The sequence below is a fragment of the Cherax quadricarinatus genome, chromosome 18 (genome assembly GCF_038502225.1).
Source record: "Cherax quadricarinatus isolate ZL_2023a chromosome 18, ASM3850222v1, whole genome shotgun sequence".
Taxonomy (NCBI): Eukaryota; Metazoa; Arthropoda; class Malacostraca; order Decapoda; family Parastacidae; genus Cherax; species Cherax quadricarinatus.
Genome location: NC_091309.1, coordinates 41,733,250 through 41,748,574, shown reverse-complemented (window position 1 = coordinate 41,748,574; position 15,325 = coordinate 41,733,250). Strand labels below are relative to the sequence as shown.

The window sequence follows — 15,325 nt, the reverse complement described above, 5'->3', positions numbered from 1 at the left end:
TTTTTGAAGGTCGCTGAATGATTTATTTTTTCTTACTATCGTTGCACGAAATTGCGTGTAACCCAGCAGTTGTGTGTTTGTTGGTGGTGTCTCTTACTGGCTATGAATTTTGATATAAAATGTTGTGTATATGCTTAAAAACAGAGTTGGTATTTTGTCTGAGTGAGTTAATGATGATGGAGAGAGTCTTCAGTCCCTGGTGAAGTGTCGAGGTAGTGATCTGCCACAGTGATCTACACACCTCACAACACTTGTTCACTGCACTATGCTCCCAAACCCCACATTAACTCACCTACTCTCAACCAGGTTTTATCCGATTCGTTAAGATACCAGTGTGGGCTCAACACTGGCAGTACAGAATCACATTACGCTGCATTTCTCTCTCTGTTTACCATACTTGAATACTGTTCATGCGTCTTATTCATCAACTTACCGGTATTATACATTTGACAGAATTGCATTTTATAGTTATAGATGCGTACAACATTATTATAGTCCCAACACCAGCTACAAATTTAACAATACTCTTGAAAATCTAGAAAGCAGATTTGTGTTAACTACACTGCTATAAGATAATTACTGTATGAAAATAACTTCAAGATGCTACATGTAATAGTACAGTAGAGGTTTAGGAACAGAGTTCTAGATGAGTGAAACTTTCCGTCGAGTCATGGAAGCTGACACCTCAGTAGCCTTTAAAAATTGATTAGCCAGAAGGTTAACCGCAGTACCAGTCCATTTTTAGGTTCAGAAGGCGACTTAGAACTTTCTGTGTGGCGTGCAATTAAAGGAAGAGGCACACTGTAGAGGTTCTTGCCTCTACGCTAAATTATAGGCATAAGGATGCAGAATAAATAACCACTGGCATTATTATACAAATGTCGTAACATTAGCAAGAAGATGAACGAGTTACTAATAGTAATATTTGCAAGAAAAGTTATAGTTTTTACAGTAACTGAGACATGGTCTAGATTGAAGAGTCGGGACCTGGTAGGCAGCACTCTCGCTTCGCACACTGAGTTCCCATGGTTTGATCCCCGGCAAGGGTGGAAACATTGGGCGTGTTTCCTTACACCAGGTGTCCCCGTTCACCTAGCAAGCAGGTAGGTACCTGGATGTTAATCGACTGTTGTGGGTGGCATCCTGGGGGACAAGACTGAAGGACCACAGTGGAAATAAGACAGACAGTCCTCGATGACTCACTGATATTTTTGGGGGTGGCCTGGTGGCTAAACTCTCGCTTCACACGGCGAGTGTCTGGGTTCAATTCCCAGCCAGGGTACAAACATTGAGCACGTTTCTTTACACCTATTGTCTATGTTCACCCATCAGTAAAATGGGTATCTAGGAGTTAGTCGCATCCTGGGACAAAACTGACCTTATTTCCCCGAAATGCTCAGCACAACAAGCAGCTTTCTATATAGTAGTATGTCATTGATGTCAGCTAGGACTGTATACCTTGTGCATGTACTTGTAGTAAATAAAGATATTAATTATTATTATAAGAGGGCGAGGTGGTGCTATGTCTGGGAGAACTTGATTTGCTAGATACTAGTAGACAGAACACCTGAAGAACTGTTCCATAATTTTCCTGGGAAGAATTTCAAGAAGGATGTGAAAATTTAATGTTAGTTATGACACAGTGATCCAGAAATTTGTAAGCGAGGTAGAGAGAGAGAGTTGGAACGAGGTTATGGCTTCAAAACCTAGTAATTATAGGGGATTTTAACTTATGCTAAACAGACTGGAATTCTTCATTTGGTAATATAGTGTCCAACAAGTTGCAAGCAGTAGTTTAGACTCGGCTTTCATGAGGTAATCTCTAACTTACCCAGATAAAAGGAACAACCTGATTAACCTGGTTTTGTCAGAGACACCAATATCCACAAGTTATTGAAGTGCTTGTACTAGCGATGACAAATTTATTATCATTAAGATTTAATTACTCTCAGATTTTCAGGCTGTAGATAATAGACTTAAGAAACACCTGTTTGACATTAACATGAGTTATTTGGCTAACGATTCCATTAACACAGATCGTATTAACAGTAACGAAGGGAACTACAAATTTGGTATTTTTCGTAATAATGTACAATGTTCCCAAAGAATATATATTCCTCTGAAGAAATTAAGTCTCGTTAAACGATCCCAAATGAATGAATAGGAAATTAAAACAAATGTCGAAGGATCCTTTCAACTGTAGAAGAATAAAATCGTGGACAAAATCAGACCCACTTTAACTAGATCTGGATGGCATAACAATAATAAGCAGGAAACGTGAACTGGCTGGGAAGCTCTGGTATCTGCAAAGCAACACAGATTATACTTCCCGCTTTTCTGTTTTTATGTGTGTCATCAGATGAATTTGTATCAGGAATTTTCTTTAAAAACCTTAGGGACAATGTTGTGGTTCATGACCAAAAGTTATTAATGGAGCCAGACCTGCGCTAGCTTCAACAATGTTTGAGAGTTTGTTGAGGAAGGACAGAGCTCACCTCCTGGCAGTGAGAGCACATCATATGTGGGATTTTACGTTGGTTTTTCCCAGTTCCTCCCTAGGCACACACCTCCACCAGCAGACCATCCACATTACTGTTGCATTTCACCTTGCCTCCCCTGTCATCACTGAACACGTGTCAATCTTTGGCAGTGCACCAGTAAACTAATTCATGTATCATTGTCTTGTTTGCTGTTGATCTAATATATTGTATATCTCGTGCACTGAAAAGATTCAATATAAATGTTGTTTTTTCAAGAATTCAGTGACGGCCAAATTCAGGCAAATCAAGAATGCACCACCCAAAGTGGGTCGAGGTGTTTATAAGGGCCTCTCTACTGGGTGTGATCATCAAAACATCAACACAACATTACTTAGGACAACACAGAAGTCCAATGTGATTTTTTACCACGTTAGACCTTCCAGTCATCTGCCAAACTTGACATGTGCCCAGGTCATAGTCCATTATAGTTCCATTGTGGAGAGAAACATAACTGAATATCTTATAAAACATGAAGTCATGCTTTGTACAACAGGAGTCAAGGGTTATATAAACTTGACCCTTATCTAGTTGAGTTGTCGTCTTGTGGTGATCACAAAATAATTCATTACGCAACATTATCCCCTCAATAACTGGTAGTTTATGCCAGATATGCATTACACCAGGATCTCCCCAGCCTGAACATGTTTTGCTCGTTATCAACAAACTATATTCCACTATATCAAGATAGCAGCAGCCATGGTGGGGCACTCTTGGAATTTAAGTATGGCCGTATTATGATCATTCGCATGTCACTGTTACTCACGTCAGTTTTACAAATGATATTTTTGGACAGTCCCATGTTAGCCTGTCGTCTGCCTGGCCTGGGCATGTTTAACTCATAGTAACCATAATGGAATTTACCTTAGAGATCATGTATGGGAATGACAAATACATTCCAAGAACACTGCTACTCACCCCACATCAGTTGGAGGAGTCTACCCATAAGGTTGTACATTTTCAGTAACACACGTTTTCTTTCTTAACCCATTAAATTGAGGACTTTAATATTGTCAGGAGAGCTACGGTAATTTTAACAATGTTGCAGGTAGGAACTCCGAACTTTAGATATCACCTGGAAATACATCCGGTTATACCATTTAGCTCTTAACTTAGACGTTTCGTCATCTATTTATTGAGATTCGTTTTTCCCCATTGCCCTAATCAGCATGGGAAATTAAAAATAATAATAATCTTTATTTCTACAAGTACATAAAGCAACTTAGACAGGTGACATCAGTGACATACTACTATACAGAAAGCTCCCAGGTACCTATTTAGTGTTAGGGGAAAAGGGACAGCAGCTGTCTTAATGAAACACGTCGTAATGTTCTCACCAGTACCGGGGATCGAACCACGGACCTGAGGGTGTGAGCTGAGCTCGCTACTAACCGAGCTCCGGGACACCTAAATGCTATTACACAAGTCCAGTAACTACTGGACTAGGTGATGTGAGTAATATATATATTGATCATTCTACAATCTAAGTGTACACAGCAGGTTGGCAACAAGTCATATATCTCCCCCTTCAAACGTTATTACAAAACTGCTAGGTAATATTTTTTTCATTAGACACGTGAATACTTACACTGAATAATATTTTCAATTTTCCATCACGTTGGTGTTCTGCTTTTAATGGTGCTGGACATCTGATATGAGTGCCCACCCGTACTCCCGCGGGGTATTCTAGAGACCGGTTAGCTTAAGTTAGTTTAATATGTTTATTATGGAGCCCATACCCATCCTGTGGGTGGTAGTCACACCATACCCATCCTGTGGGTGGTAGTCACACCATACCCATCCTGTGGGTGGTAGTCACACCATACCCATCCTGTGGGTGGTAGTCACGCCATACCAATCCTGTGGGTGGTAGTCACACCATACCCATCCTGTGGGTGGTAGTCACACCATACCCATCCTGTGGGTGGTAGTCACACCATACCAATCCTGTGGGCGGTAGTCACACCATACCCATCCTGTGGGCGGTAGTCACACCATACCCATCCTGTGGGTGGTAGTCACACCATACCCATCCTGTGGGCGCTAGTCAAAAGATTACAGAGGTACATAATTGTTCCAGGGACTGGACTCCAAAATTTTGATAGCTGAGCAAGTTACAGAGGTAATGACCTCACAATTACAAAGGTAATGGACTCACAATTTTCAAAGATAATGAACTCCAGGTAGGTCGGGTCACAATCATGACAAGTTACAAAGGTAGTGAACTATCTCTGGTCACAATCATGACAAGTTACAAAAGTAATGAGCTCCAGGTAGAGCTGGTCACACTCGTGACAAGTTGGAGATCGGTATGACGCCGGCTACACACTACAGTGCTACCTCTGAGAATTTCCACTCCTCCTACCTACCACAATCTCTTGCAACATTGCACAGCCCCTTTCAAAGTGCTGACGACAGTACAGAAGGCCGAGACCAAATTCTGTTTATCCCCTAATGACTTGAGTTGCATTTTTATAGCCTTTTGCAGTTGTTCTGCTGGAGTGTGAGCAGGATAACATTTTGTGAAGGGATTCAGGGGAACCGGTTAGCCGGACTTGAGTCCTAGAGGTGGGAAGTACAATGCCTGCGCTTTAAAGGAGGGATTTAGGATATTGGTTGTTTGGAGTGATATCTAAACTGTCGTATCTGAGCGCCTCTGCAAAGACAGTGATTATGTACGAGTGATGTTGAAAGTGTTGAACGATGATGAAAGATTTTTTTTCTTTTTTGGGTCACCCTGCCTCGGTGGGAAACGGCCAAACCCATGCTAGTTTGGCCTACTTCATCGTGGGCGAAAATTCGTGACGCCTTAATCCACGGGACCACACAATCCTTAAGAGTAGCGCATCCAGCAGAACTGGATGTTGTACTCGCTACCCAAGGACATACAGTGGTGTGGATGACTCTAGGCTAATTTCGTTCTACTCCCTGCTTGGTGTACTAGTACAATGATCAGTATATATATATATATATATATATATATATATATATATATATATATATATATATATATATATATATATATATATATATATACTGTATACAGATGTATACACAGACTTTTCAAAAGCCTTTGACAAGTGTGACTATGGTGTAATAGCGCACAAAATGCGCGATAAATTAACAGAAAAAGTTGGTAGATGGATCTATAATTTCCTAACAAATAGAACACAAAGAATAGTAGTAAACAGAGTAAAGTCTGAGGCAGCTGTTCCTCAAGGCACAGTACTTGCTCCCATCCTGCTCCTCATCCTCGTATCTGACAGACAGGAATGTAAGCCACAGCACCATATCTGCCTTCGCAGATGACACCCGAATTTGCAAGACAGCGTCCTCAACTGAAGACACTGTAAGACTTCAGGCGGACATCAACCAAATTTTTAAATGAGCCGCAGAAAACAATATGAAGTTCAATGATGAGAAATTTCAATTACTCCGATATGGAAAACGTAAGGAAATTAAAACTAATGTAAAAGACCTGGGAGTGATAATGCCAGAGGATCTCACCTTCAAAGATCACAACATTGTATCAATCACATCTGCTAGAAAAATGACAGGATGGATAATGAGAATTTTCAAAACTAGGGATGTTAAACCCATGATGACACTCTTCAGGTCGCTTGTTCTATCTAGGCTGGAATATTGCTGCACACTAACAGCACCTTTCAAGGCAGGTGAAATTGCTGACCTAGAAAATGTACAGAGAAACTTCACGGCGCGCATAACGGAGATAAACACCTCAGTTACTGTACTCCCTAGAATGCAAGAGGCAGAGATACATGTTAATATACACTTGGAAAATCCTAGAGGGACTAGTCCCAAATCTACACATGAAAATCACTCCCTGTAAAAACAAAAGACTCAGCAGGAGATGCAACATTCCCGGGCGAGTACACTGAGACACAACACAATAAATGTCAGGGGCCCAAGACTGTTCAACTGCCTCCCAGCATACGTAAGGGTGATTACCAATAGACCCCTGGCTGTATTCAACAAGGCGCTGGACAGTGTGTGGTCCCATGGGTTAGAGCACCATGTGTGATTTTAACTCACCATGAGGTGAGCCAAAACAACATGGATTCGAATCCTCGGCTAGTCGCAGTATTGTTAATGATCAGTACTACTCTTTTGTGGTTACAATATATATATATATATATATATATATATATATATGTGTGTGTGTGTGTGTGTGTGTGTGTGTGTGTGTGTGTGTGTGTGTGTGTGTGTGTGTGTGTGCAAACAATCGCAGACAGGTGCTCTTACCTATGCGAGACAAGCCACAGGGGTTGGAAATCTTTAGCTCAAGTACTTTCGCACTTCTCAGTGCATCATCAGGAGGTATGCATTGTTGCAAGGCTGCATCTGAAGGAGTGAGGGGAAGTTTTCTCAGAACAGCGCAGTGAGGGTCTATAACCTGCTGCTGGCTCTCTCAGAATAAGAACACTGCGATTAGCCAAGGATTCGAACGGGTGTTGTTTTAGTCCGCCTCATAGTAAGCGAAAATTCACGACACACTAACCCATGGGACCAAAAAATCCTACAAGAATCACGCACCTAGTAGAAGTAGATGTTGTACCGTAGTCCGAGGACATACGATGGTGTGGGTGCTTCAGAGCTAATTTCATCCTCGTTTGGTGTACTAGCCTCCACGAGCAGTATATATATATACAAACACTGATCTCTGGCTGAAGGAGACTCGAACCTACGAACCTTAGGACAAGGTACGCAGTGCTTTACCAATCTACCCACACTGGACAATACCTTGACGTGTAGCATGAGCTACACGTTTGATCCAAGGCAGCCAGCTTTCAGGGAGAAGGCTTACAGCTTTTCATCTCGTCCCCTGCATGCCTTACTAGAGATTTGAACAATGCAAGGAATTCCTTGCATTGTTCCTTGATAATGTTTTGCATATTCTGAAATCACCTGTTTACTGTGATCTTATTGCATATATATATATATATATATATATATATATATATATATATATATATATATATATATATATATATATATATATATATATATATATATATATATATATATATATATATATATATATAGGCTGGGGTCCACCTCTGGTGTAAATTGTGGGACCCATAGCCTCGGAGCAGTGGATATGTGTGTGTGTGTGTGTGTGTGTGTGTGTTTAGAAAGGGATGAAGGATAACTACAAATAACAACTCTAACTTCTTGAAGAGTAATAAACAAAGTATAGCACAGGGTGATAAAGCATTGTTTAGATACAGTGATAAAGTTTGTATAATCTACATAATACATATAAAAGAGGAATGGTGATAACCGTACCTACTTCCTGACCAAGGCAGATATGTCGAAAGTCTGGTCCCTGTGAAGAGAAAAATGTTTCTTATGACTGGACACGGCTGATATGAGAATCATGGCGTGAAGCACAACTGAAGTGAGACATTCACAACGTGAAGCACAACTGAAGTGAGACATTCACGACGTGAAGCACAACTGAAGTGAGACATTCACGACGTGAAGCACAACTGAAGTGAGACATTCACGACGTGAAGCACAACTGAAGTGAGACATTCACGACGTGAAGCACAATTGAAGTGAGACATTCACGACGTGAAGCACAACTGAAGTGAGACATTCACGACGTGAAGCACAATTGAAGTGAGACATTCACGACGTGAAGCACAACTGAAGTGAGACATTCACGACGTGAAGCACAACTGAAGTGAGACATTCACGACGTGAAGCACAACTGAAGTGAGACATTCACGACGTGAAGCACAACTGAAGTGAGACATTCACGACGTGAAGCACAACTGAAGTGAGACATTCACGACGTGAAGCACAACTGAAGTGAGACATTCACGACGTGAAGCACAACTGAAGTGAGACATTCACGACGTGAAGCACAACTTAAGTGAGACATTCACGACGTGAAGCACAACTGAAGTGAGACATTCACGACGTGAAGCACAACTGAAGTGAGACATTCACGACGTGAAGCACAACTGAAGTGAGACATTCACGACGTGAAGCACAACTGAAGTGAGACATTCACGACGTGAAGCACAACTGAAGTGAGACATTCACGACGTGAAGCACAACTGAAGTGAGACATTCACGACGTGAAGCACAACTGAAGTGAGACATTCACGACGTCAACCAAGAGTAGCTCTACGGCGTTATTAACATAACTAATCTTGCAGCTTACGTTAGCGTTATGGTTTTAAGCTGTCGATCAGATAAGTAGAACTGGCCAAAAAAAGTATATAAATTAATCCCGGAAATTTTTCCCTTGCATATTAATATACATTGTGAAAAATAATGATATAATTTGTTTTTACCCCAAAACCAACTTGACATCATGACTCACCTTGACTAACATGAACATAACATAGTTTAACATAGTTTAACCTAATACTCTCGGCCACAAAACAGTCAGCATTAATTAATACAAAACCTCTATAACTATGTCGTTGCTTTATGTCGTTGCTTTATGTCGTTGCTTTATGTCGTTGCTTTATGTCGTTGCTTTATATCGTTGCTTTACCAGCCAAAATCACACTCTGTGCCTTATTAAACGTGACATAACCAACACACTACTGTATCATTGAACATCACGTAATAAGTATATATCCAAAATATAAATGGATATAACCATAATTATAGTTCAAGAGTATATAAAGGCCATTGAAAATTAATACCAAAATACCAAAGTTAACTCCCTGCACATCTATGTCTCTACGCAATAATAAGTGTCAGTCTGTGTAACTAACAGAGGCAACAAGCCTTGCCTAGCTGCCGACCGCTGATACAAACATTGCCAAAACCATTTTCTCAGTCTCCCAGGAAGGATATAGGAAAGTACTGGTTTGGTAATAGAGTTGTGGATGAGTGGAACAAACTCCTAAGTACAGTTATAGAGGCCAGAACGTTGTGTAGCTTTAAAAATAGGTTGGATAAATACATGAGTGGATGTGGGTGGGTGTGAGTTGGACCTGATAGCTTGTGCTACCAGGTCGGTTGCCGTGTTCCTCCCTTAAGTCAATGTGACCTGACCTGACTAGGTTGGGTGCATTGGCTTAAGCCGGTAGGAGACTTGGACCTGCCTCGCATGGGCCAGTAGGCCTTCTACAGTGTTCCTTCGTTCTTATGTTCTTATGACGAACTCTGGTGAAGACCTTGAAGGTAAGGTCAAGGATGGTGGTGACCTGACACACCTGGGATTACTTACTGAATACCTACCTCTCACTAGCCTTATAATGGGCTCACCTGGCATAACAAACACAGCAGGAGGGCATAAGCACCTCCTCGGGATCAATGCTGTTGCTGGCTACAGTCAGCATTCTCCGGTACACGTACTTCTGGCGACACACTGCTCTTGCATTCCCCGGTAGTGGCATTCCAAAGTTGCAGCTACTGCCTTCACTGTGGAAGATAACAAGTTGAATGATACAGTTACTGCCTTCACTGTGGAAGATAACACGTTGAATGATACAGTTACTGCCTTCACTGTGGAAGATAACACGTTGAATGATACAGTTACTGTCTTCACTGTGGAAGATAACAAGTTGAATGATACAGTTACTGCCTTCACTGTGGAAGATAACACGTTGCTGAATGATACAGTTACTGCCTTCACTGTGGAAGATAACACGTTGAATGATACAGTTACTGTCTTCACTGTGGAAGATAACACGTTGCTGAATGATACAGTTACTGTCTTCACTGTGGAAGATAACAAGTTGAATGATACAGTTACTGTCTTCACTGTGGAAGATAACACGTTGCTGAATGATACAGTTACTGCCTTCACTGTGGAAGATAACACGTTGAATGATACAGTTACTGTCTTCACTGTGGAAGATAACACGTTGCTGAATGATACAGTTACTGTCTTCACTGTGGAAGATAACACGTTGAATGATACAGTTACTGTCTTCACTGTGGAAGATAACACGTTGAATGATACAGTTACTGTCTTCACTGTGGAAGATAACACGTTGCTGAATGATACAGTTACTGTCTTCACTGTGGAAGATAACAAGTTGAATGATACAGTTACTGTCTTCACTGTGGAAGATAACAAGTTGAATGATACAGTTACTGTCTTCACTGTGGAAGATAACAAGTTGAATGATACAGTTACTGTCTTCACTGTGGAAGATAACACGTTGAATGATACAGTTACTGTCTTCACTGTGGAAGATAACACGTTGAATGATACAGTTACTGCCTTCACTGTGGAAGATAACAAGTTGAATGATACAGTTACTGTCTTCACTGTGGAAGATAACAAGTTGAATGATACAGTTACTGCCTTCACTGTGGAAGATAACAAGTTGAATGATACAGTTACTGTCTTCACTGTGGAAGATAACAAGTTGAATGATACAGTTACTGCCTTCACTGTGGAAGATAACAAGTTGAATGATACAGTTACTGTCTTCACTGTGGAAGATAACAAGTTGAATGATACAGTTACTGCCTTCACTGTGGAAGATAACAAGTTGAATGATACAGTTACTGCCTTCACTGTGGAAGATAACAAGTTGAATGATACAGTTACTGTCTTCACTGTGGAAGATAACAAGTTGAATGATACAGTTACTGCCTTCACTGTGGAAGATAACAAGTTGAATGATACAGTTACTGTCTTCACTGTGGAAGATAACAAGTTGAATGATACAGTTACTGCCTTCACTGTGGAAGATAACAAGTTGAATGATACAGTTACTGCCTTCACTGTGGAAGATAACAAGTTGAATGATACAGTTACTGCCTTCACTGTGGAAGATAACAAGTTGAATGATACAGTTACTGTCTTCACTGTGGAAGATAACAAGTTGAATGATACAGTTACTGTCTTCACTGTGGAAGATAACAAGTTGAATGATACAGTTACTGTCTTCACTGTGGAAGATAACAAGTTGAATGATACAGTTACTGTCTTCACTGTGGAAGATAACAAGTTGAATGATACAGTTACTGTCTTCACTGACAGTGGCCTGGTGTCACCAGGCCACGGCGTCACCAGGCCACGGTGTCACCAGGCCACGGTGTCACCAGGCCACGGTGTCACAAGGCCACGGTGTCACCAGGCCACTGTGTCACCAGGCCACTGTGTCACCAGGCCACGGTATCACCAGGCCACGGTGTCACCAGGCCATGGCGTCACCAGGCCACGGTGTCACCAGGCCACGGTGTTACCAGGCCACAGTGTCACCAGGCCACGGCGTCACCAGGCCACGATGTCACCAGGTCACGGTGTCACCAGACCACGGTGTCACCAGGCCACGGTATCACCAGGCCACGGTGTCACCAGGCCACGGCGTCACCAGGCTACGGTGTCACCAGGTCACGGTGTCACCCCTGCCCCTCCAACTCACTCCCCTGCCCCTACTGCTCACCCCCCTGCCCCTACAATTCACTCCCCTGCCTCTACAACTCACTCCCTTGCCCCTACAACTCACCCCCTGTCCCTACAACTCACTTCCCTGCCCATACAACTCACTCTCCTGCCCTTACTACTCACCCCATGCCCATACAACTCACTCCCCTGCCCCTACAACTCCCCTGCCGCTACTACTCAACCCCCTGCCCCTAGAACTTACCCCCTGCCCCTACAACTCACTCCCCTCCCCCTACTACTCACCCCACTGCCCCTACAACTCACTCCCCTGCCCCTATAACTCACCCCCGTGCCCCTACAACTCACTCCCCTGCCCCTACTACTCACTCCCATGCCCCTACAACTCACCCCCCTGCCCCTACAACTCACTCCCCTGCCCCTGCAACTCTCACCCCTGCCCCTACAACTCACTCCCCTGCCCCTACAACTCACTTCCCTGACCCTACAACTCATTCTCCTGCCCCTACAACTTACTCCCCTGCCCCTACAGCTCACTACCCTGCCCCTACAACTCATTTCCTGTCCCTACAACTCAATCCCCTTCCCTTACAACTCACTCCCCTGCCACTTCAACTCAATCCCCTGCCCCTACAACTCAATCCCCTGCCCCTACAACTCACTCCCCTGCCCTTACAACTCAATTCCCTGCCCCTACAACTCAATCCCCTACCCATACAACTCACTCCCATGCCCCTACAACTCACCCCCTGCCCCTACAACTCACCCCCTGCGCATACAACTCACTCCCCTGCTAATACAACTCACACCCTGCCCCTATAACTCACTCCCCTGAACCTGCAACTCACTCCCCTGCCCCTGCAACTCAATCCTCAACCCCATAAACTCAATCCCCTGCCCCTACAACTCAATCCCCTGCCCCTACAGCTCATCCTCCTGCCCCTACAACTCACCCCCCTGCCCCTACAACTCACTCCCCTACGCCTAAAACTCACCCCCTTGCCCCTACAACTCACCCCTCTGCCCCTACAACTCAATCCCCTACACATACAACTCACTCCCCTGCCCCTGCAACTCACTCCCCTACAACTCACTCCCCTTCCCCTACAACTCAATCCCCTGCCCCTACAACTCAATCCCCAGCCCCTACAACTCAATCCCCTGCCCCTACAACTCACTCCCTTATAACTCACTCCCCTGCCTCTACAACTCACTCCCCTGACCCTACAACTCATTCTCCTGCCCCTACAACTCAATCCCCTGCCCCTACAACTCACTCCCCTGCCCCTACAACTCACTCTCTTGACTCTACAACTCATTCTCCTGCCCCTACAACTCAATCCCCTGCCCTTACAACTCACTCCCCTGCCCCTACAACTCACTCCTTTGACCCTACAACTCATTCTCCTGCACCCACAACTCATTATCCTGCCACAACAACTCACCCCCCTGCCCCTACAACTCACTCCACTGCCCCTACAACTCACTCCCCTGCCCCTACAACTCACACCCCTGACCCTACAACTCATTCTCCTGCCCCTACAGCTCAATCCCCTGTCTTTACAACTCACTCCCCTGCCCCTACAACTCACTCCCATACCTCTACAACTTACTCCCCTGCCCTACAACTCAATCCCCTGCCCCTACAACTCACTCCCATGATTTTACAACTCAATCCCCTGACCCTACAACTCATTCTCCTGCCCATACAACACACTCCCCTGCCAATACAATTCACCCACTGCTCCTACAACTCACTCCTTTGCCCTCATACAACTCACCCTCCTGCCCCTACAACTCGATCCCCTGCCCATACAACTCACTCCCCTGCCCCTACAACTCAATCCCCTGCCCCTACAACTCACTCCCCGGCTAATACAACTCACTCCCATGCCCCTACAACTCACTCCCCAGCCCATACAACTCACTCCCCTCCCAATACAACTCACTCCCCAGGCCAGACAACTCAATCCCCTGCCCCTACAACTCACTCCCCTGCCCCTGCAATTCACCCCCCGGCCCCTACAACTCACCCCCCTGCCCCTACAACTCACTCCCCTGCCCCTACAACTCACCCCCTGCCCCTCCAACTCACTCCCCTGCCCCAACAGCTCACCCCCCTGCCCCTACAATTCACTCCCCTGCCTCTACAACTCACTCCCTTGCCCCTACAACTCACCCCCTGTCCCTACAACTCACTCCCCTGCCCATACAACTCACTCTCCTGCCCTTACTACTCACCCCATGCCCATACAACTCACTCCCCTGCAACTACAACTCCCCTGCCGCTACTACTCAACCCCCTGCCCCTAGAACTTACCCCCTGCCCCTACAACTCACTCCCCTCCCCTACTACTCACCCCCCTACCCCTACAACTCACTCCCCTGCCCCTACAACTCACCCCCATGCCCCTACAACTCACTCCCCTGCCCCTACAACTCACTCCCCTTCCCCTACAACTCACCCCCTGCCCCTACAACTCACTCCCCTGCCCCTGCAACTCACACCCCTGCCCGTACAACTCACTCCCCTGACCCTACAACTCACTCCCCTTCCCATACAACTCACACCCTTGCCCCTACAACTCACACCCTTGCCCCAACTCACCCCCTGCCCCTACAACTCACTCCCCTGCCCCTGCAACTCACCCCCCCGCCCCTACAACTCACACCCCTGCCCCTACAACTCACTCCCCTGACCCTACAACTCATTCTCCTGCCCCTACAACTCACACCCCTGTCCCTACAACTCACACCCCCGACCCTACAACTAATTCTCCTGCCCATACAACTCACTCCCCTGCCCCTACAACTCACTCCCCTGCCCCTACAACTCATTTCCTGTCCCTACAACTCAATCCCCTGCCCCTACAACTCAATCCCCTTCCCTTGCAACTCACTCCCCTGCCACTACAACTCAATCCCCTGCCCCTACAACTCAATCCCCTGCCCCTACAACTCACTCCCCTGCCCTTACAACTCAATTCCCTGCCCCTACAACTCAATCCCCTACCCATACAACTCACTCACATGCCCCTACAACTCACCCCCTGCCCCTACAACTCACGCCCTGCCCATAGAACTCACTCCCCTGCTAATACAACTCACCCCCTGCCCTTACAACTCACTCCCCTGAACCTGCAACTCACTCCCCTGCCCCTGCAACTCAATCCTCAACCCCCTAAACTCAATCCCCTGCCCCTACAACTCAATCCCCTGCCCATACAACTCACTCCCCTGCCCCTACAGCTCATCCTCCTGCCCGTACAACTCACCCCCTGCCCCTACAACTCACCCCCCTGCCCCTACAACTCATTCTCCTACCCCTACAACTCACCCCCTGCCCCTACAACTCAATCCCCTACCCTTACAACTCACTCCCCTGCCCCTGCAACTCACTCCCCTACGACTCACTCCCCTTCCCCTACAACTCAAT

General features: G+C 45.1%; 1 protein-coding gene across 2 annotated transcripts in view; it reads right to left on the bottom strand.

Moving 5' to 3' along the window:
- Positions 1–15,325, bottom strand: part of LOC128689247 (protein spaetzle 5) — a 50,391-nt gene that overhangs the window by 9,004 nt on the left and 26,062 nt on the right. Inside the window, exons 5-6 of one of the 2 annotated variants that reach the window (XM_070086445.1) lie at positions 9,792–9,947; positions 7,845–7,884 (exon numbers count right to left, since the gene is read on the bottom strand). In XM_070086445.1, coding sequence (XP_069942546.1) covers positions 7,845–7,884; positions 9,792–9,947 — 196 coding nt within the window. The remainder of the gene's footprint in view (positions 1–7,844; positions 7,885–9,791; positions 9,948–15,325) is intronic. The other variant, XM_070086444.1, reaches the window with a different exon arrangement.